At 34.4% G+C, this 20815-nt stretch overlaps 2 protein-coding genes across 5 annotated transcripts; both read right to left on the bottom strand.

Annotated features, from left to right (window-relative positions):
- Positions 1-7479: 7479 nt before the first annotated feature.
- Positions 7480-9373, bottom strand: LOC136226440 (UDP-glycosyltransferase 79B6-like). Of its 4 annotated transcripts, none has more exons than XM_066014921.1 (2): positions 9108-9373; positions 7480-9014 (listed from the first exon to the last, which is right to left on the bottom strand). In XM_066014921.1, the coding sequence occupies exon 2, from the start codon at positions 8994-8996 to the stop codon at positions 7656-7658; it is 1341 nt and encodes a 446-aa protein (XP_065870993.1). In that variant the 5' UTR covers positions 8997-9014; positions 9108-9373; the 3' UTR covers positions 7480-7655. The 4 variants fall into 4 exon arrangements, with proteins under 4 accessions (XP_065870993.1, XP_065870994.1, XP_065870995.1 ...); XM_066014922.1 differs by having other exon boundaries at positions 7480-8989; XM_066014923.1 differs by lacking the exon at positions 9108-9373 and having other exon boundaries at positions 7480-8569; positions 8666-9082.
- A 219-nt stretch (positions 9374-9592) lies between these two features.
- Positions 9593-11587, bottom strand: LOC136226441 (uncharacterized). Its single transcript, XM_066014925.1, has 5 exons — positions 11425-11587; positions 11281-11339; positions 11076-11122; positions 10374-10510; positions 9593-9924 (listed from the first exon to the last, which is right to left on the bottom strand). The coding sequence occupies exons 1-5, from the start codon at positions 11436-11438 to the stop codon at positions 9714-9716; spliced, it is 468 nt and encodes a 155-aa protein (XP_065870997.1). The 5' UTR covers positions 11439-11587; the 3' UTR covers positions 9593-9713.
- Positions 11588-20815: the final 9228 nt, after the last annotated feature.

Below are 20815 nucleotides of genomic sequence, written 5' to 3'. Positions count from 1 at the left end.
TACTAATAGGTATGTTTTCCAATTCTTCTAGGAAATTGATAGATCTCGTGTTATGGCTGGAGGCCTTTGGTCTTTCGATAATCACTTATTGGTACTTGCTGAATGGAAGGATGAATCCTCTCCGGAGTTGGTTGAACTGAATATTGCGGACTTTTGGCTCCAAATCTATTATCTGCCCATAGGTTCTATGTCTGAAGTTGTGGGCAGGCAAATTGGGAATTTTATAGGGAAGTTTGTCGAGTACGATCTCAATAATAATGCTGGTATGAAAAGACATTTTTATGCGTATTCGTGTTTCAGTTGATGTGAGGAAACCATTGAAAAAAATGAAAAAAATCCATAGAGGAAAGGAAGACTAGGCTTATATATCTTTTAAATATGAGCGTCTGGGTACTTTTTGCTATATATGTGGCCTTCTTGGGCATACAAACAGGTTCTGTGAGAAGTTTTTTTGACCTTAAGCCAGAACATATCTCAAGAGAGTGGGGAGATTGGCTGAAAGCCCCGATCAGAAGATTGGGTGAAGTGACTAATGTGAAATGGATTAGAGAACCAAGAGGTCAGGTAACTAGGCTGTCTATAGGTGGAAGGAAAGTTAGGGAGGAGGGAAGCAGTAATGCAGTTGGGTCAAAGGCATGGTCGGTTGAAGGGAGGGAGTTGGGAAAAGAGAATGAGCAGTTGGGTCAAATAGGGGTGAATACGTAGGGAAAGAAGCCTGTGACAGAGAATTTAATGAACCAGCTCCTGATTTGGATGATGAATTGGAAAGTCTTCATGGCTCATACGATGACCGGAGCCAAATGCTCAATACAGGGAGAACATGAATGTTGAGTTAAGTCTTAGTATGAGGTTTGCTTCTGCTGACCAGTTCAGGAAATCTTTAAGATCATGGGTTGTTATTAAAAGTTATTCATATTACTTCAAGAAGAACTGCAAAGATGTTGTAGTAGTTGGATGCAAGTTCCCAACTTGTGAATTTTAGATTAGGGCATCTAAGGTTGGTGATAGCCTTACCTTTAGGATAAAGGCATTTAAACCAGTTCACAGTTGCCCAAGGGAGTATGATAACCACCTGATCACACGCAAATTCATTGCTGAGAAGTATCTTGATGATTTTAGGGATGATGAAGAATGGAAAGTTCATGTTGTTCAGAGGAAGATTAAAAGAGACTTGGGTTTCAATGTGTCTATGGCCAAGTGTTACAGAGCTAAGAAGGCAGCAAGTGATATTATCCAGGGTGAGGTCAAAGAACAATATCGTCGTCTATACGATTATGCATAGACAATCAAATCATCCAACCCAGACAGCAAAGTGGTACTAAGGACAGACTTGACACTAGTTCAAGATGAGAATACAAAAGCTAATGATATCAGAAGCACACCTAGAGAGGTAGTGGTGTTCAAGTACATATACTACAGGCTGACTGCACAAAAGCAAGGGGTACTTCGCAAGCCTTAGACCATTGATTTGCTTGGATGGTTGCCACTTAAAGAGTTGTATAGGAGGCCACATACTATCTGCAATTGCAAGGGATGGGAATGAAAACATGTTCCCTCTTGCAATTGTTGTAGGTGACTCAGAATGCAAGGAAACATGGTCATGGTTCTTACAAGCACTACAAGATGATTTTGGGAGTGTGACAGAAACTGGATGGGTGTTTATGTCTGATCAGCAAAAGGTTAGTATACTTGATTCTGTTATTTAATATACATTTGTGTTTGTGTTTATTACCCTGAATGTGCTTGTGATTGTGGTTTGTGGTTATTATGAATGTGATTGTGGTTTGTGGTTATTGTGAATGTGATTGTGGTTTATGGTTGTTATTGGTATGCATTTGTAGGGACTTGTTGAAGAATTCAAAGAGCTTATGCCAAATGTGGAGCATAGGTTCTGCCTTAAACATATGCACGAAAACATGAAATTGCGCTTCAAATGGGTAGAGTACAAAGATCTATTATGGGAAGCTGATGGGGCTGGCACAGTTAAGCTGTGGGAATATCACATAAAGAAGCTGAAGGACTTTGATGAGAATGCGTATAGTTGGGTGATGGGACATGATCCGAAAACGTGGGCTAAATGCCATTTCACCACAAGAACAAAGTCTGATGTCCTTCATAACAACATGGCTGAATCCTTCAATGCATTTATCAAATGAGCCAGGTGTTTGCCAATAGTCTCGTGTTTGGAAACCATTAGAAAAGAATGTATGAAGAGACATTACATCAAATTGAGTGGAATGCTGAAATATAAAGGGGACATTTGTCCAAAATATCAAGAGCATTTGGAGAAACTGAAAGTTGCAAGTAGAAATTGCTTATGCACTGCTGCTGGGGATAAACTGTATGAGGTGACTACTTTTGATAGGACCGTTGCTGTTGATTTGAATCTTCGTACATGTACTTGTAGAAGATGGGAATTGTCTGGTATTCCATGTCAACATGCTATTGCTGCCATTTATATGCACAGGGAGCAACCAGAAAAATATGTTGACATATATTTTTTGAAGTCAACATATATAGCAGTGTACAGTCATCCATTCAGGCCAGTTCCATCAAACGAAGAATGTGATATGACCAATTACCCTTATATCCATCCATGGATAGTGCAAAAACCACCTGGCAGGCCAAGAAAGAGAAGAATTAGAGGGGTTAATGAGCTAAGAAATCCATTTAAGGTGTCTAGAGCTTGAGGAGTTGTTAAGTGTGGTAAATGTAACCAAGTTGGGCACAATGCTAGAGGTTGTAAAGCGGGTGTAACTGGTGAGAGTCCATGGAAAAAAAAGGATGCGTAGAGCAAATGCTAGAAGAACTGGAGCACAAGTAATTGTTATGTTCTGATTTCTTATGTTTCCCAATTAATTGTGTTTACTTATATGCATTGTTTGTTACAGTTGAGTCCAGAGAGGAGTGGCAGACAGAGGATGGCACAAAGTGGAAGTGCTAGTCAACCAACCCCACATCAGCAAGTGAATTCAGATGCTGGAGCAAGAATTGCACAAAGCCAACCGATCTCAAGCAGAGGCAATGGCAGGGCACACGGTACAAGCATGGGTCGTGGTAGAGGAATGACAAACCATGCTCAAGTTGGTACCACATCAGTGCCTACATATCAATTTAGACCACCAAGAAGTAATGATTCTGAACAGACAGGGACAAGCAGGATTATGCGCTCTAAGAGGACATCATGCCTAGAAGGAATGGCAACAAGATTGGGTGCAGGGGACTAGTTAATGAGAAGTGACATGTTTTTTGTGTCATGTAAATTTTTAACAAGTATTAGGGTCATGTAAATGGTGGACATGTTTTTGTGATTGTCAAATTTGGACATGTTTTTGTGATTGTCAAAGTTGGACATGTTTTTGTGTCATGTAAATGCTTGATAGGTTTTTGTGTCCTTCAATGTTGGACAAGTTTTTTTTGTGTATTTATCAGTTACATGAATGACAAAATGGTTTACACATCTTATTATTGACTTTTATAATTACATCTGTGGCAATTAGAGGGCACAAACTGATACATAAACTGCTTGACAATTAACACAAACTGATCAATGGCAATTAATTCAAAATGAACATAAACTGGTCATATGAACACATGATTTATCATAATCTGGTAATTAACACAAAATCATCATCTGACAATTACACAAAAATTACACATGACTTTATCATATTAAAACAACAATTACACAGCAATTAAAACCCAAAATGATCAAAATCAAGTGACAATTAACACAAAATACGCCCATTTTCATTCATTCAATCAACAATTACATCAAGGCATCAATCCAATCTTGGCTAGCTCATCCTTTTCCCTAACATTTGTGAAACTAAATAACAACAAAACAACTAAACACAATATCACAACTACTACACAACCCTTTGTGAAATGGTATTTTATGTTCTTGTACTGGTCCAAATGCCTTGCAGGTAGACCATTTTTGCAAGCATTAAGCTCCTCCAACTCCCTATTCTTCTTTGCTAATTTTCTAATTTCGTATTGCAGTTCAACCTCACGAGCATGGCATTGCTCGATTTCATCCTCGTATTTGTTGATTGTTTTTTCATCTCTTTCATAACGTCTCTTCCTCTAACACATACAAGTGGATCATTCATTCGAAAAAATGACACGCATCTTCATTGGGGTATCTAGAACAACCTATGTACCTCCGACCCATGTTAATCAAAGACCAAGCTGTTCTTATCCGAGCTCTAGACCCGCAAAAACAGTGAACTCCATTCCAGTGCGGTGTGTTTAAGCTCGAGAAGAAGATGACGAGCTCACAGCGATGAAGAATTACCTTGTTTCCTGCAACTTCTGAGGTCGCTTTTTCTTCCTGCGAACGACAATGAAGAATTATTCTTGCGATTGGTGATTTAGGTTTAAAGATTGTATGATTTTGAGCAAAATCAATGATTAGGTTTCGAATGGATTTTGGGTATTTCCTGAATTTGGGGGTTTTAAATCGATTTCTGACTTTTTATACTTCCAATTTTTTTAATGACAAAACTACCCTCTTCCACGTCATCACGCTTGATGGAATTTCTGCTGTTTCCGCGATTTTGGTAACGGTGTCAACCACGAGGTCCTGTTTGCAAAACAAAAAAAAACCACAAGTACCACATCGCAAATCGGTGAAACCACATGGTACTTTTTTATAATTAACCCAAAAAATTATATAAAACTTAATTAAAAGAACATCTATATAAATTAATTAATGATAAAAAAAAAGGTAAAGTTGTCACTTTATATATAGTTTATGGATGGAAGGATTAAGTAGTTAGTTTTATCAAAACTCAGGAACTTTATAGTATATTTTTTTTAACAGTGTGACTAAGTAGTGTAATATGCACAAACTGGTGGACTAATAAACTATTTACGCAAAATGCATTTGATTGTTACCAGAACTTACCACATATGTAATATTTTGTTTTTGTTTTGTAAATAAAACATACCACAAATCTCTATTTATACACTTTTAAACCATATATCTCTGTTTGTAAAATTGGATAAACCATAAACATTTTTTCATAATTGTCCTTCATATAAATTGTCTTCCAAAAAAATATAAAATATTAATTATTAATCATCTAAGTTGCATTTTTTTTTTGCCCCCCATCTTGTCCCTCTTGTAAAAAAGCTCTTTTTTTTCCTTATGACCCATTTAATATATTATTTTAATTAGGCGCTGACCATTTTCTAGGAAAGGAAGAGAGTTTGGAAAAACATATTAATATATTTTTTTCCTAAAATAAGGCACGGTTCTTTTTTACGAAACTGAATGCTACTAAACTGATTTTACATATCAGTTATAGTTATAATAAATAATTATAAATTATATATATAATGATAAATTATATATTATATATAAATAGTAATTATAATATATAATGATAAATTGTTGAACTGAAATTACTAATATTGAAATTAAGTGAAAAAGAACAGGGTCAAAGACCTAATACTTACTTTCCGGCCTCATGTACTTATTTAGAAAATTCAATTGCCCTCTATACTTTGAAAGCATCCTATTTACCGCTTGAAATTGTTACAATTAGTTAGAATTGTAGAGATTGAAGATAATTGATATTCCCCTTAATTAGGATGTATATTGGATTAGTGTATATATATATATACACAAAAGTCCTAGAGTGATTAATACTAGGAGATAAATACAAAGAATATAAAGAATTATTTTTAACTGTAACTAGATGATAATCACAACCTAAATTAATGAATAAACAAGAGATACTTATAACTTAATTATTTCTAACACCCCGCAAGCCAATGACGAGATTGTACCATAAGTCTGAAACGCAGAAACTGAAACCGTACACTAGCAAGAGGGTTGGTGAGACCATCAACAATTTGATCATCAGTCGGAATAAATCGAACAATGAGGAAACCAGAGTTGACTTGTTCGCGAACTAAGTGATAATCGAGTTCGATGTACTTGGTTCTGGCACAGAATACATGATTGACGGTGAGGTATATTTCTCCAACATTGTCACACCATAATTGAATATGACGAGGTATGCGAAAGTCGAGTTCCCCAAGAAGGGAGTGCAGCTACACTAACTCCACAGTAGCATTTACGACTACTTTATATTCACTCTCTCTGGAAGAATGAGAATAGTCCGTTGTTTCCGTGTGTTCTAATAGATCAGGCTATTACCAAGATAAACACATAATGCAATTGTTGAATGACGACAATAACATTTACGACTACTTTATATTCACTCTCTCTGGAAGAATGAGAATAGTTCGTTGTTTCCGTGTGTTCTAGAAGATCAGACTATTACCAAGATAAACACATAATGCAATTGTTGAACGACGATCATCAGAACATCCTCCCTAGTCACTGTTAGAGTAATAATGAACATGTTTGATCGATGCAGAAGTTTAAACACTGCCATGATCTGAAGTGCCTTGAATATAGCGCAGAACGCGTTAAAACAATTTCAATGTTCATCAGTTGGTGAGTGAAGAAATTGACACAATATGCTTATTGCGAATGCAATGTCAGATTGTGTAAGTGTGAAATATTGCAATGCACCAACCACACTCATGTATTCTTCTCTTGAGACTAGACTTCTCTTGAGACTAGACGTTTACCGATATCTTTAGATAAAGATGGTGTTGTTGACATTGGGGTAAGTGTGGATTTTGAGTCCACCATTTTCACTCTATCGAGAATATCACTAACATACTTGGCCTGACCCCTTATTCATATATCGAATTTCAATTCCCAAAAAATACTCTACACGATCCAAATTTCTGATGGGAAATTCTCTTTCCATACAAGCAATATTTTGCGTATCCGAATAGGTGGTGTACATGTTACAAGGATATCATCAAACATGTGCTTCTTCTATGGCTGATAAAGGAAAACTGAGATTAAATTTATCGTAGCACAATTAGGGATGTAAATGGGGCGGGGATTACCCGTCCCCGACGGAACCCCGCCTCGTTTTATTATGGACGGGGATGGGGACTAATATGTGCCCCGTTAGCGGGGATAGGAAAGGGTATCCCCGCCCCGCGGGGATCCCCGAACCTGCTCCGTATTGTACCCCGTGGAGATTTCCGACGGATTACCCGTTTAATCCCCGATAACGTATTATTAATCGTAGAAAAAAAAATAAACATAGAAAAACTTAAACCTATGATTAATCTGATCCAAATGTTTTACCTCTATTTCACTCTATATCTATTTGTTCATCACATTCTCTTATTATTTTTTTTTTCTCTATTCTTTTCATTTATTTCTTTTTTCATATATTCTTTTAAACTTTAAACGGGTAAACGGGGATGCCCGCGGGGTCGGGGATTCCCCGCGGGACGGGGATATGGATGAATTTTTGTTTCGCGGGACGGGTATGAGGATTCCCAGTTTAGTCGGGAAACGGGGATGGGAACTCCAATCCCTGCCCCGTTTACATCCCTAAGCACAATCATTAAATGTCACACATATATATAATGTTAAATGTCAAACGCGCACACATATATATATATATATAAAGGCTCCTCCTATTATTGTACTCCCAATATAGAAACAGCTGAATCCCAGACCCGTGAGCCCTGCTTTACTAAAGCAACGATTTAACACTTTCAGAAGATAAACCACCACATTCAAACACAAGAAAAGAAATACATAGCTAGTGCAATAAATCATGCAAGTTCTTAATGAAAGTATCAACATATGCTTCTTGCATATCTTTATCCAGTAGAAACTTTCTCCACCTAGCATGATTGCTCTTTATCATCAACCCCACTTCACTCTCCGGGCTCGTTACAGATACGATAGCATTGCTCAAGCTCTCCTTTGAAATCCACCCGTTTTCTTGCCTCTTCACTTCAACTGCAACTTTCAATTCTTCAACCATTATCATGGAGTGCACATCATAATCAAAACTCGGTGGAACAAGAACTATCTGGCAATGGCTCGCCATAGATTCCCAGATAGAACTCGAGCCGCCATGGCTAACGAAGCACCCAACAGACGGATGGTTCAGTATCTGTTCCTGTGGAACCCATCCTCCATATATCAGGCCTCTTTCTTGAACCCTTTCTTCAAACCCATCAGGCAATGCTTCTTCTATGGTTGAACAGTCATTTGGTTTAGATAATGCTGCAAGAAATGGCAGCCCAGATAACTCGAACCCGAAAAGTAGTTCTTGGAACTGGTCCTTTTGTAGCATGTTTTGGCTCCCAAAGGCACAGAACACCACAGAACCTGGTTGAAACTTGTTCAGCCATTTTTCCCATTTCTCCTCTAGTGGTGCTTCAGCTTTTTCTGGCAGGAGAGGCCCTGTTAACAGAACTGGCTTTGAGAAATGCTGTGTAAGGTGATCAACAAAAGGCGCTTCGATTTCATAGCAAGTCCTATATGCTAAAGCATCACTCTCTTCTGCAGCAGTGTGCATCCTCTCATAAAAAGATATCCCACTACCAAACTCCACAGCTGGTTTAACAGATGACTCATTCTTCTTTATCATTTCTTCACATTTCATGCCTCTAATCATCATCTTCTCAGAAGGAACTAAGCTTATAACTGACAGAGCTGCACACACTATGACGTACTTAACAGACTTAAAGCCTAATTCTCTACCTAAACAAGGAATCCAGAAAGAAAAATCAAAGAAAACAAAATCAGGCATGATTGTACCTAAAATGGCTTGAACTTGGTCTCTTGTTTGATCCATGGCTGTGCAGAGGTGGCTCTGGAGTGAAATGGGTATGTCAGATAGAGTTTCAACACCAGGAGGAAGGCCTTCAACATGAGGAATGGTGAGAGGAAAGAAGTGAATGAGGTTTGGGAATCTATTGAGTTTGGCTAATTTAGCCTCAACTCCTTTAGGTAATAAGAAAGAGATTCTGCAACCTCTTTCCGCAAGTTTATTAGAGAGGTGAAGATAGGGTATGAAATGCCCAAATGCAAGCCATGGAAACATAGCTATGTGAAGATTTGAGCTCATCTTCATCTTGCTATCTGCCATTTTTGTTTATCAGTATACCTATATTTGAGCAGAGAAGAGAAGAGAATAGAACAAGAATATGATTCAAATCAGTTTCAATGTTTTGGATTATATGTTGCATGCAAAGCTTACCTGTCTTCTGTTGAGGGCATTGTTGGCATGTGTATAGCTGTTCTGTTCTTTTCCTTCCCCTTCTAACATTGCAAAGGGTACCATGTCATTCAGTAAAAAAAAAAAAAAAAAAAGCTATTAATGAGAAAATATTGCAAAAAGAATGTGAAAATACTGTAAAAACTAGTAAGGCCTCGCCTGAGTGGCAGCACTCGCCTTTTGTTTGCTAAGGTGCTCAGCCTAGGGCCTCATGACCGCACCTTTAACAACTATTCCCTTGATACATCACAATCTGAATACCTAGCATAACCTTAATACAGAACTTACCTACATATATAACTGCAAAAAAGAGATGAATATATTCTTTTGTTTCAAGACATTTTCTATTTAAAAGATAATTTACATGAAAAATAATTGCTACATAGTAGGAAATACTTCTGAATTTTCATTTTCTTTGGATTCCAATCTTACTGCAAAGTGCAAACTGCTAAAGAAAAAGCAAAAAGGAACATACAACATATATTTTGATTAGGATAATTGAGAAAAGAAACTCATCAAGTCTGAAAAATGTAAGAAAACTCTAAAACATTGAAATATCTAAAGATGAAAACATTGAAACCAGAAACACTATAAATCCATCGACTCAGGTCCATTTGATGCACTTGGTTTCTTTTTCATCTTCCTTTTCTTACTTCCATTTTTGTTTTTTAACTTTTTCTTTGGTTTCTCATCCGCAGGAGGCTGTGTGTTCTGTAAATGTTGATGGATGGCTTCCAAGGGATCTGACTGGAATGCAGGATGGTTAAGAACAGTGCTCAATTGTTTACTTTCCTTCAATCTATGAAGAACAAATAATTGTTACATAATGAAGATTCAACTAAAATAATGACTTAATACATCATTACACACGTAAGATTGTAACTTTATTGCCGTTTGGCCCCCTGAAACTTACAGTTAGACTTATCAGGCACCCTGAACTTACACTTGGGACTTATCACACATTTAAACTTGGCGATTTCAGACCGCTGACACCCTTATTTGCTGACATGCCATGGAACATGTTAGGTGAAAGTTTGACTAGGGGGTTCCTTGTCAACTTTGAAGTCTGCCAAATCAGCAAATAAGGGTGTCGGACGTCCTATGTTGACAAGTTCATGAGTGTGACAGGTTCAAGTATAAGTTCAGATTGCCAAACAACAAAAAGTGACAAGTTTAGGTGTGTAATTATGTATTAAGCCTAAAATAATTAGGTAATAAGATGAAAGATTATGGAAATGAAGCACCAACAGAAGTTTTTGTCTAGATTTGCAATTTAGTTTGAATGGAGTTGGCTGCTGAGGAGCCGTTATTTCAGGTAGAAACTCTGTAAGTGAAGATAGATCATATGCTTTCAATTTCTTCTGACGGCTTCGAAGCTTGTTTTTCTGAATGAAAGGGCAAAATTTACATTGATAATTCCCTTATATAAGTTAGAAAGAGAGAATCATGGCAAGAAGATAACAGAAGGCTTAGTACATCAGAGCTCCTATACTTCGCCAAATAATCTGATTGGCCCCGTGAACTTTGGAGACATTTCATTAGTATCGTGAACTTGCTTAAAGTTACCTATTGACCCTTTAAACTTGATTAAAGTGAAATATTGGCGAACTAAACTTGCTTAAGTAATGCGCTGTTCAAATTGTTCAAATTTCCACTTTGGACTGCCAAAGTAGGACTTAGGGGTTAATGATATCCCCTTTAAGCAAGTTCAGAGATTAATAAGACATATCCAAAGTTCATTAGACCAATCAAATTATTTAACCAAGTACAGGCCCCCTAATGTATTAAGCCATAACAGAACTAGCAGAAATTGTCAAATTATGCAAATCTATAAAATAGCAATTGTTCATCAGATGTATAATTAACATGACAAATAAGAACCTCCAAAAATAGCAATTTGTTCTTTCAAATTCACAAGAACAGTACATAAATAAAGATTATTCTTCCTACCTTGATAGATTTCTGAGCATTCAATCCGGCAACCTTGTCTTTCACCTCTGAAACAAATTACATACATAAGAACCCATAGCACACGTTGAATTTGCAACAAAAAAAAACGTGAAGCTAATTACACAAACTACAATGAAATTCATCAAACCAACAATTGATAAAAGACAAATTTCCTCAAAAATCTAACAGGGGGAAAAGAACTCACTAGCATAAAACTGAAGCTTCTTCTCGAACTTACGATCCGATTTACTGGAAGAATCTTCTCTATACTCGGAAAGAAAAACAAAGGATTATCAAAAAGAGCAGAAACCGTATGAAATTATGAGCAAAAAAGAAACAATGAGAGTACCTAGACTTTCCCATGCTTAGAGATAAGAATGTAAGCTAGAAAATCGATGGCTGAAGTGGGTCAAGCGGCGGAGGTCGTCGATGGGAGTGGTTTCTGCAAAATTGGAAGGAGGCGGCAGAGACACTGAGTTAGGGGTTAGAGATTTGAGAATGAATGAATAGTTTTCTTAGAATTATACAATTCCTTAATACTACGTCGTTTTAAAGTTAGAAAAAATATATATAGTAAATTACACCTATCACCTATCAATTTTTTTTGTTTGTTTTTTGAAAACTATCAACTTTATTATTACTTTCTAAGCATAAAAATATTTTTACTTTATATTTTACCTTTTTTCTCTTAATATCCACATGTCAAGCATAACCACAGGTGAGCTTCATTATGCACTAGACAACACAACCATGGATTAGTTAAATATCAAGGTTATCAAACTCGGACCGGCCGGTCCAACCCGGTTCGACCAGAACCGGTCACAATTTCAGGTTAGAGGTGGTCCGGTTGTGAAATCCTTGAAAACCGTTCAGATCCGCTCAAATTGGCCGGTTCAACCATAAACCGGTTGAACCAGTGCCGGTTAAACAGTTTGATCCGGTTTGTTTTTAGACATGTTTACTTAAAAAAAATATATATAAATTTTGACAAAGGTAAGATTCAAACCTTGGACCTTTGATCAATAGACTCTAATATTCACCACTACACTACCATTTCACTTGTGTCTATTATTAACTATTTAAAAATAAATAATAATGTTATAACTTAAATAATTAAAATATTATTTAGTATTATTTTTTTCTATTTAGATAAATATCAATAAAAAATTATTATATTTTCTCAATATTAATACAGTTAAATTAGCATTTAGATTTTAAATATATACAAATAAATTTTAAAAATCTAATAAATTTAAATTTAAGTTGAATTATAAAATACATATCCTATTAGCATATTTACATGTTAGTTATTAATAAAAAAATAATCACTATTAATTTTTAAAAAATATATTTTCTTTAATTTTTATATTTATTTGTCAGGTTAAATTTATTAATTTGATATCATGTTTTGATACTAAATAAATGTTATTATATTAGTATAATTTTTATGAATATAGTTGATATTATACTATGTTATAAGATTAAATATGAATACAAATATAATTTGCACATGATTTTTTAATACTGGTTGGATCCCGGTTAAACCTCAAACCCTTGATCCTTTGTCTTTTCCGGTTGTTTGATCGGTCCGGTTTTGACAACCATGTTAAATATAGATATTAGTTTAAATTGAAAAAAATATATATATAATGTAATAAGATTTATTTCCACCATTTCATTACATTTGTGATTTAGATATTCAACCACACAAAATTGGCACTCTTCCAATTAATTCATTTTTCTTTATATTTTCTTATTAGAAAATTCTATTAAATATCAAGGGTCTGATAAAAAATTTAGCACATGGCTCTCAAAAAGTTTGAGACGGACCTAGGCAACTCTTATATTTCGTTTTTTTTACAAATTTAAATTTAATATACATGAAATATAATTAATTCTTGACTCAACAAGAATAACTAATTTAAGATCAAACTTTTTGACAATTTACAGAAAATAAAACAATTAATTGTTAGATTATGTATAAATTTATTCTTATGGTTATTGAGTGAAAATTGATTTAACCCTTATGTACAAAACGATCCAATTTCAAGTCTCATTAATGAAAAATGAGTTTTTGTTTCATGTGCAATTTTATGTTGTAGCTATCTATCTTTCAACCTCTAGCATTCTGACTACCTAATAAGGCTTTTCTATTACCAAAAAAACTCATCATCCGTTAATGACGTTGAAATAGTATATCTTGGTGAATTTTAGGCTTAAAATTGTACTATTTGTACATAGATGCTATATTTGTTTTCTCCCGTAACCATATGACTAAATTTATAACTAATCTCTATTATTGTTAAGAGAAAAGTTGTGAAATAAATTTTGAAGTCTTTGTGTGCTTAAAGGACGATGACTAACACAAAAGGAGACATTTTGTGTTGTTGTTGTCCATTTTCGATTCTATGTAATAGATTGTATTCTTGTTTTTCCATATGCGATTATTATTAAATTCTTTCAACAATTCAAATCTCAATAATCATTGTATTATAATTTAAATTAGTTTTGAATTTTATAAAAAAATTAATTAATTTTTTGATCGGATACCCTCCTAAACCGGAGGCCCCAGGCGGTCGCCTATGCGGCCTCATCCTGGAACCGCCCATGCATAACCACAATCAAAGCAATACCAATGCGCTACTTGGTCTCTTAATAAAGGTAACAGAAAACTCATTACATGTAGCAAGATGACCAAACTAAATGACAACCCCTAGCTTAGAGAACTCGGAAAGATCTAGCTCAGTAGAATTCATGGCATCAACCATCACATTGACATTCATCTCAATTACAACCTTAGAAAACTTTTATTAATAATCGAGAGCTCGTTAAAAGCAAAGGGATTCAGCAATCCGATGAGAGAAACAGTCTTCCTTAGAATCGACAAAAACACTACTAAACAACCCCCTCAACACACACCTGGATCCAACAAAGTTGCTATTAAGACGACACGATGCATCGATATTAAGCTTTAAAGATCTAATTTCCAGCATCGACCACCACTGAAGTCTTCAAAGCACCATCCCATAAAAAGCATCGCCTGATGCCTAGGAAAAAGGAAGCGGAAATTTTGTATATAATTTGGCAGCAATACTATATTGGGATTGTGCTTCGTTCTAATAATAGTGTTATTTTTTGGCATACACACAATTTAGATAAAGATGAACACAATGCTCACTTTGCTCTTTACAGAGTATGCAAAGAGTATCATTAGAAATAGCAAAAAGCATCCTGAAGCCCCTGATCTTTCATTATTTTGTGCATTAAGCCCTCAATCTTTTATTTAGACACATTAAGCCACTGATCTTTCATCATTTGGTGCATTAAGCCCTCGATCTTTCATTTAGACACATTGAGTCATTGATCTTTCATATATAGGTGTATTAGGCCCTTCCGTAAATCAATTAATATATAGGTTTATTAAGGGCATGTTTGGTTAGGTTTATATAACTGTAGCGTTTCGCATTTTCTCTGAACACTGCAACATTTTGGAGCTTTTCACGAAAAGCTCTTTTCATGAACAATTGTTTGTAGTTACTTGTTATTGATAAAATTACCCTTCTTATTTTCACAAAATGTGCTTCAATTTTAACATTATTTTTATTTTTAGAACATAATTATCGAAAAACAAAGTTTTATTGTGTTCAATAAATTTTTAATTTTTTATTTAAATTATTTTTATTAATTTGTATAATATATTTTTTATTTTAGAATTTGTTATTTTTAGAACATCATTTGTTGCCACATCAAACATGCCCTTAGTAAACCTATATATTAATTGGTTTATGGAATGACCTAATACACCCATATATGAAAGATCAAGGGCTCAATGTGTCTAAATGAAAGATCGAGGACTTAATGCACCAAACAATGAAAGATCAAGGGCCTTAGGATGCTTTTTGCCCATTAGAAATCCCTTTATTAAGGACAATATATTTAATAGGAAGAAAGCTTTTGCACAACTTCCGAACAAAGAGTTTAACTCGGGGTAGAAGCGGGAAACTCCACATTTGAGACCAAGCAACGGGAGTCGGTGTCACCACGATATCATTAAACCAATCCCAAGTTACCCCATACTCAGACCTCATCGTATACTTCACTCGCTTATCATATTGTCATGTAGAGGAAAAACATAGGCTTAATACATCATTTGCTCCCTGAACTTGTCCAAAAAGGTTGATTGGTCCTCTGAACTTTCAAAGTGTCTCAATATCCCCTTTAACTTGCATAAAATATTCAGTCAGCCCCTTGAACTTACGTAAAATGTAATACATTGATCACTCGGTTGTAAACAAACAAGTAAATTAAATGCGAAAGATGTATTCCATGCATCTTAAAATGTTATTACATAATTCAAATATAGATTAAAAATGAAGTTATTACTTGTTCAACTATAAAACTTGTCTTCGCTAATATTAAAACCGTATACCCTCAATCTTAGTTGTTTTACTTTTTTTTTAAGACGCATGTAATATATCTTCCGCATTTAACTACTTATTTGCAGCCGAGTGATCATTTGATTACATTTTACGCAAGTTTAGGGAGCTAACTATTATGCAAGTTGAGAGGACTATCAGAACACTTTGAAAGTTCAAGGAACAATCAAACTTTTTGGACAAATTTAGAGACAAATGATGTATTGAGCCAAAAACAAAGTAAACATAGCCTAACCCTGATTGAATTCAACATTACTCAATTTTCTTTTATTTCAAGATTTATTTAAATAAAAAATGAGTTAATTTCAAATGGTTTCACAATTTTTCGAGATGATAAATTTTTTATTTTTTCAAATTTGGCAGGTAACAATCTCAAAATGCTCAAAATGGAAATTTTCAAAAACTAAAATTGTTTAGTATCATATTTATTCTGGAACCATATTTTTTTATTTTTAAAAATCATAATTTTTGAAGTTTTCTCTCCTTAAATATTAACTTTATCTCTCATGAAAAAACAACACATAAATAATCTTAAACCTAAAAAATAAAGGATTAACGTTGCTTAAAATATCATTTAATTCTTAAAAAAATTTGTTTTTAGATCGTTATCGGTCAAATTTAGAAAAATAAATTTTTTGACAACCACATATACTAATTTGTAAAAAATGTGAAACCACAAACTTTCATTTCAAATTAGTCCTAATTTTTTTTTATGGAAATAATGATAAAATGATTACATTTGTGATATGACTGTTATGGGTTAGGCTATGCTTACTTTGTTTTTAATAAAGTAAGCTTTACTTTGTTTTTCTCACTATTGGATAGTGATAAATTTTAATAAAGTAAGCTCATTCAATGGTAGGAAAAACAAAATAAAATCAAAGTAAGCATAAAAGGCAATTAAATCATATTTTTTAACCGATTTGAAACTTCAATCACAATTACTATAATTACATACGAAAAAATGCAATTTATTTACTCTTTTTTTTTTTAAATGTTGTGTGGGATAGTTGGGTGGCTGGTGGGCTTACATGCATCTGCCTCAACCCATTCATCCATAACGACCCATCATTATCATTATCATTACCATATCATATGTTTATATTTTCTTTTTTAAACTTCATATGTTTATATTTTCTTTCTTTTTTATGCATAATATGTTTATAGTTGGAAATTTTTACTAACTCCCTACTAATCTTAGCTAATTTATTATAAACATTATTTATAGGATGAATATATCGAAGACCTCTTGCATTTGACTGAAAAATCAATTTGTTCTCGGAACTTTTAAAGATGTTTCATTAACTTCATAAATTTATGAAGTATGTAGATTAAATCACTATTACTGTTACTATGTGATAAGATAAGAAAAGATCTGGACAACTTTAAACACATACCATTTCATCGAATTTAAATTAATATATCACTTTAAATAAGTTCACGAGATTAATATATCATTTTAAACGAGTCTAAATAATGAATACTGAAATTTGAATAAAAAATAAATAGTGAATGAATGTCTAGATACCTTTCTCAATAGCTTAATACTCAAGGTCTCTTTAAGTACAAAATGAAAACATTATAGGGACAATGAATCAAGATATGGTAGTTTTCGGGACGAGCTCCTCGAGCTAGATGGCAGTAGAGGGGACTCTTTGTCTCGGAAGACCAGCTCGTCGAGTTGCGTGGCATAAGGTATGAGTGCGTGCCAAATTAAATATTCTGATTGTTTAAAATTACCAAAACTATAGCACAAAATACAGAAAATTTTCAAAATACATACTAGAAAAAATCGAGTTAGAAAGCTGCCCCATGCGCTCGGTGCATGGGTCCACGCACACCGCATGGCACACTATGGTCGCCCGCATGCTTCCATATGTCACTTCGTAGTTGGCTTGTGCGCCATGTGGCGCGTTGGGGGGAGGGGCATGCACCGCCTTCCTATGGTTTTCTGCCTTCCAAACTTGGTTCGATCTAAGGTTTTCGAGGTCCATGATCATGATGGTGAAGTCCATTTCTCCATAGGATGAACAAAAAATAGGGTTTGATACATGCTCACTCTTGACTGAGATTGGAATTCACACTATTCTGAAATAGTAACCCTAAATCAGAAATCTATACAGTTATGCGATTTCAGTGCCGTTTTGACAAAAAAAAAATAGTCATAAAAAACGTATACATGCCCAATTAACACAAATCTAGTACAAATATTAATCTTAGCATGCAAAAACTATATTTTTCTTCACGGTGCCTTCTAATATTTACTTTGTTTTTGACAAAGTAAGCTTTACTTTGTTTTTTCTACTATTGGATGAGCTTACTTTGTCAAAGTTCATCACCATCCAATAGTAGGAAAAACAAAGTAAGCATAGCCTAACCCTTTTCTTCATATTCTCGGATCAAAACAGTCAGAACGTGAGATTTGTGCCTCAGACTTACCTCTTGTAAGGCAGAACCTGTAGATAAGGATAACAGTGAAAGAATCAGGTTAACTACGATCTCGTATCACCGATTACGAATCACTCACATAGATATTAATCAGGAGGTGAAAACGAAAAATCCATAAACTAAAAAGGACATGTGAAACAGAGAATGGGAGGCGCACACAAGGAGGAGACACATTGGAGAATAATGCATCAATGTGTGATTAAGATTAGATAGCTTTCTATTTATAACCGTTAATTATATTATAAAACCCTAACCCTAATCCATCATTTTTGGATGAACTTAACCTAATTTCATTTCGGACAAATTAATTATTTGATCCATAACCTGAATAATTCTAATACAACTGAACCAAATAGACACTAAATCTCTTTTAATTTCAAATAAATATCTACAAAAATTACTCACCACCAAGAAGCAAAAATTGAATTTTATCCCAAACAATAATTGTATGTAGGACAAGAGCTAGCAAACAATTAATGTTGTCAAAAAAAGAAAAAAAAAAAAAAAGGCAAGCAATAATATATCCCATCAAAATATTAAATTCAATTTGATCCAATATATGTCTATCTTTTACATTTCATGCTTTTAATTTTTCTTTCTTTCACATTCGTGTCAGCATAATATAATTCACTTTTAGATTTCCTTTTCTTCTTTACACCATTATTGAGCTCAAAGATGCCTGACATTCTTGTCAGTTCAAAGTTCAAGATTTACAGCGGATCCAATACTCATTTGCAGAAAATATTGTGAATAATCAACGGTTATATAAGGATGTTAATTTAATTTTAATGTCAGGATGTAATTGATGCAATAATTATGTGTAGGGTAAAGTCTAACAAAATGTGTTTTTACTGTCGAATACGTATCTATAAATTTTTTTTTTTTTTTCTAAATAAGGATTAGTGTTTTTTTTTCCTAGAAAATGGCTTAGGTTTTTTTATTTACCAAAAATAAGTATTTTAAAATTAAAACCTCAAAATTAAAAAATTCAAAAACTTTCTCACAGTCTAAGCAACTTTTTTTAATTTTTTTAATTTTGAGATCATTTGAGTGTTATTTGATGAGGAGATAAAGTGGATGTATAGCGCGGAAAAGTTTCGGAAATGATGGTTTTAGAAAATAAAAAATTTGGTGCTATAATAAATTAATGTGGTACAATTTTAATTTTTGGAATTTTCCATTTTGAAGTCGTTAACGGTCATTTTTATAATATAAATTAAAATATTATTTTTTTTTCAAAATAAAAATCTCAGTCCATGTTTGCACAAATAAATCCCTATTTCACGAAACATGAAAAGTACATTATTATTTTTTTTACTTTACCCTAGTTTTTATTTTTGTATTTTATACTACTTTGTAAAATATATAATTTACTTTACCCTAATTTTTATTTTTATATTTTGTATTATTGTATACAATATTTTTTTTAAGTAAAAGTTGGGTTACAGGCTAAGATCGGAATGCAAAGATCCCAACTAGGTTGGCAACTTCACAAAACCAATCAAAAACCCAGACCCGGATTTTATTAAAATGAGGAAAAAATATATGAGAAAGATTAAGAGAAACGAAATTGTTATAAACAATACATATCATCAGAAATAAATCTATTGCAAAAAGCTGGTGCAGAATTCCACCAAACAATATGATCTGTTGTGACGCCAAATTTAGCCAATGCAGCCGTTCTATTTCCTTCGCGAAAAATATGAGTAACATTTAGATCCATAGAAGAACAATGCCGAAGACAAGCAATCCAATCCTGCCGCAACGCCCATGGAACAACAAGAGAGCGCTTCCTAAGCAAATTTACCACATAAATAGAATCACATTCCACCCATAATTTGTGCCATCCTTTTTCCCAAGCAATCTGAATAGAAAAAATAACGGCTTTCAATTCGGAAACATGCGTAGAAGGGGTATCCACTCGAAACGCAAAACAACCCCGAGCAAATCCTCGAGTAGTACGAAACACCCCCCTGAGCCCCCCATTCCTGTATTAATGTTTGCAGAACCATCTGTGTTAACTTTGAGCCATCCCGGTGGAGGACGAACCCAAGTAACACTAACAATATTAGGAGCTCGAGGGGGTCTAAGGGGAATGTGTAACTGCCTAAGAACACGAAGCTCATCAACATTGTTTTTCATATGACCTTTATTACCAATATCGCCTTCACGAATCATAATCCAAAGCCTACGAAGTACAAGATGAATTGATGGTGTTTCATTCTCAAATATCGCATTATTTCTAGTGTACCACAAAATCCAAATCAAACTAACAACTCCAACTAACCATAACAAACCCACTTGAGAACTGAAGCTATGATTTAAACAATTCAAGATAAGAGTAACTAGAGAATCCGTCAATATGATAGGTTTACCAAAAAGAGAACCCAACGCTCTCCAAGCAATCTGAGAAAAAGGACAATGAACCAGAATATGTTCAATTGATTCCGAGGCCGCTTTGCATAAAATACAACGGGAAACAGTAGGTATGCCACGCTTTTGCAATTGGTCATGCGTGGGCATGTAACCTAATAAAGCCCTCCAACAAATGATCGAACGGGAAGGAGGAATGACTTCAAACCAGATAAACTTGCACCATGGAACCTTTGCTGCATTATTACCTAATGAAAAATAGAAATCCTTGACAGTAAAAATACCTGAAGAAGAATATGTCCAGACGCAGAAATCCTCATCATCACCGCCATGCCTAATCTCCATAATATGTTGTTGCAAAACCTGTGGAAGCTGCTGCAGATTTATCCATGAATCTCCATTAAGAAATTCCTCAACGCTATTAAATCGAGTACGTTGGATATTACAGGGCAGATTTAATTGTTCACCCACCGAGGGCTTAAT

The sequence above is a fragment of the Euphorbia lathyris genome, chromosome 4, assembly GCF_963576675.1.
Source record: "Euphorbia lathyris chromosome 4, ddEupLath1.1, whole genome shotgun sequence".
In the NCBI taxonomy this organism is placed as follows: Eukaryota; Viridiplantae; Streptophyta; class Magnoliopsida; order Malpighiales; family Euphorbiaceae; genus Euphorbia; species Euphorbia lathyris.
The sequence above is the reverse complement of the archived record's forward strand: the minus strand, read 5'-3'. Positions and strand labels throughout refer to the sequence as shown.

Coding starts and splice junctions, on each gene's coding strand:
- LOC136226441 (XM_066014925.1), bottom strand. Junction 11,123..11,280: donor GAAGCTTCAGTTTTATGCTA/GTGAGTTCTTTT, acceptor AATTTGTTTCAG/AGGTGAAAGACAAGGTTGCC. Junction 9,925..10,373: donor AAATCTAGACAAAAACTTCT/GTTGGTGCTTCA, acceptor TGTTCTTCATAG/ATTGAAGGAAAGTAAACAAT.
- LOC136226440 (XM_066014921.1), bottom strand. CDS start 8,996: ATGGCAGATAGCAAGATGAAGATGAGCTCAAATCTTCACATAGCTATG.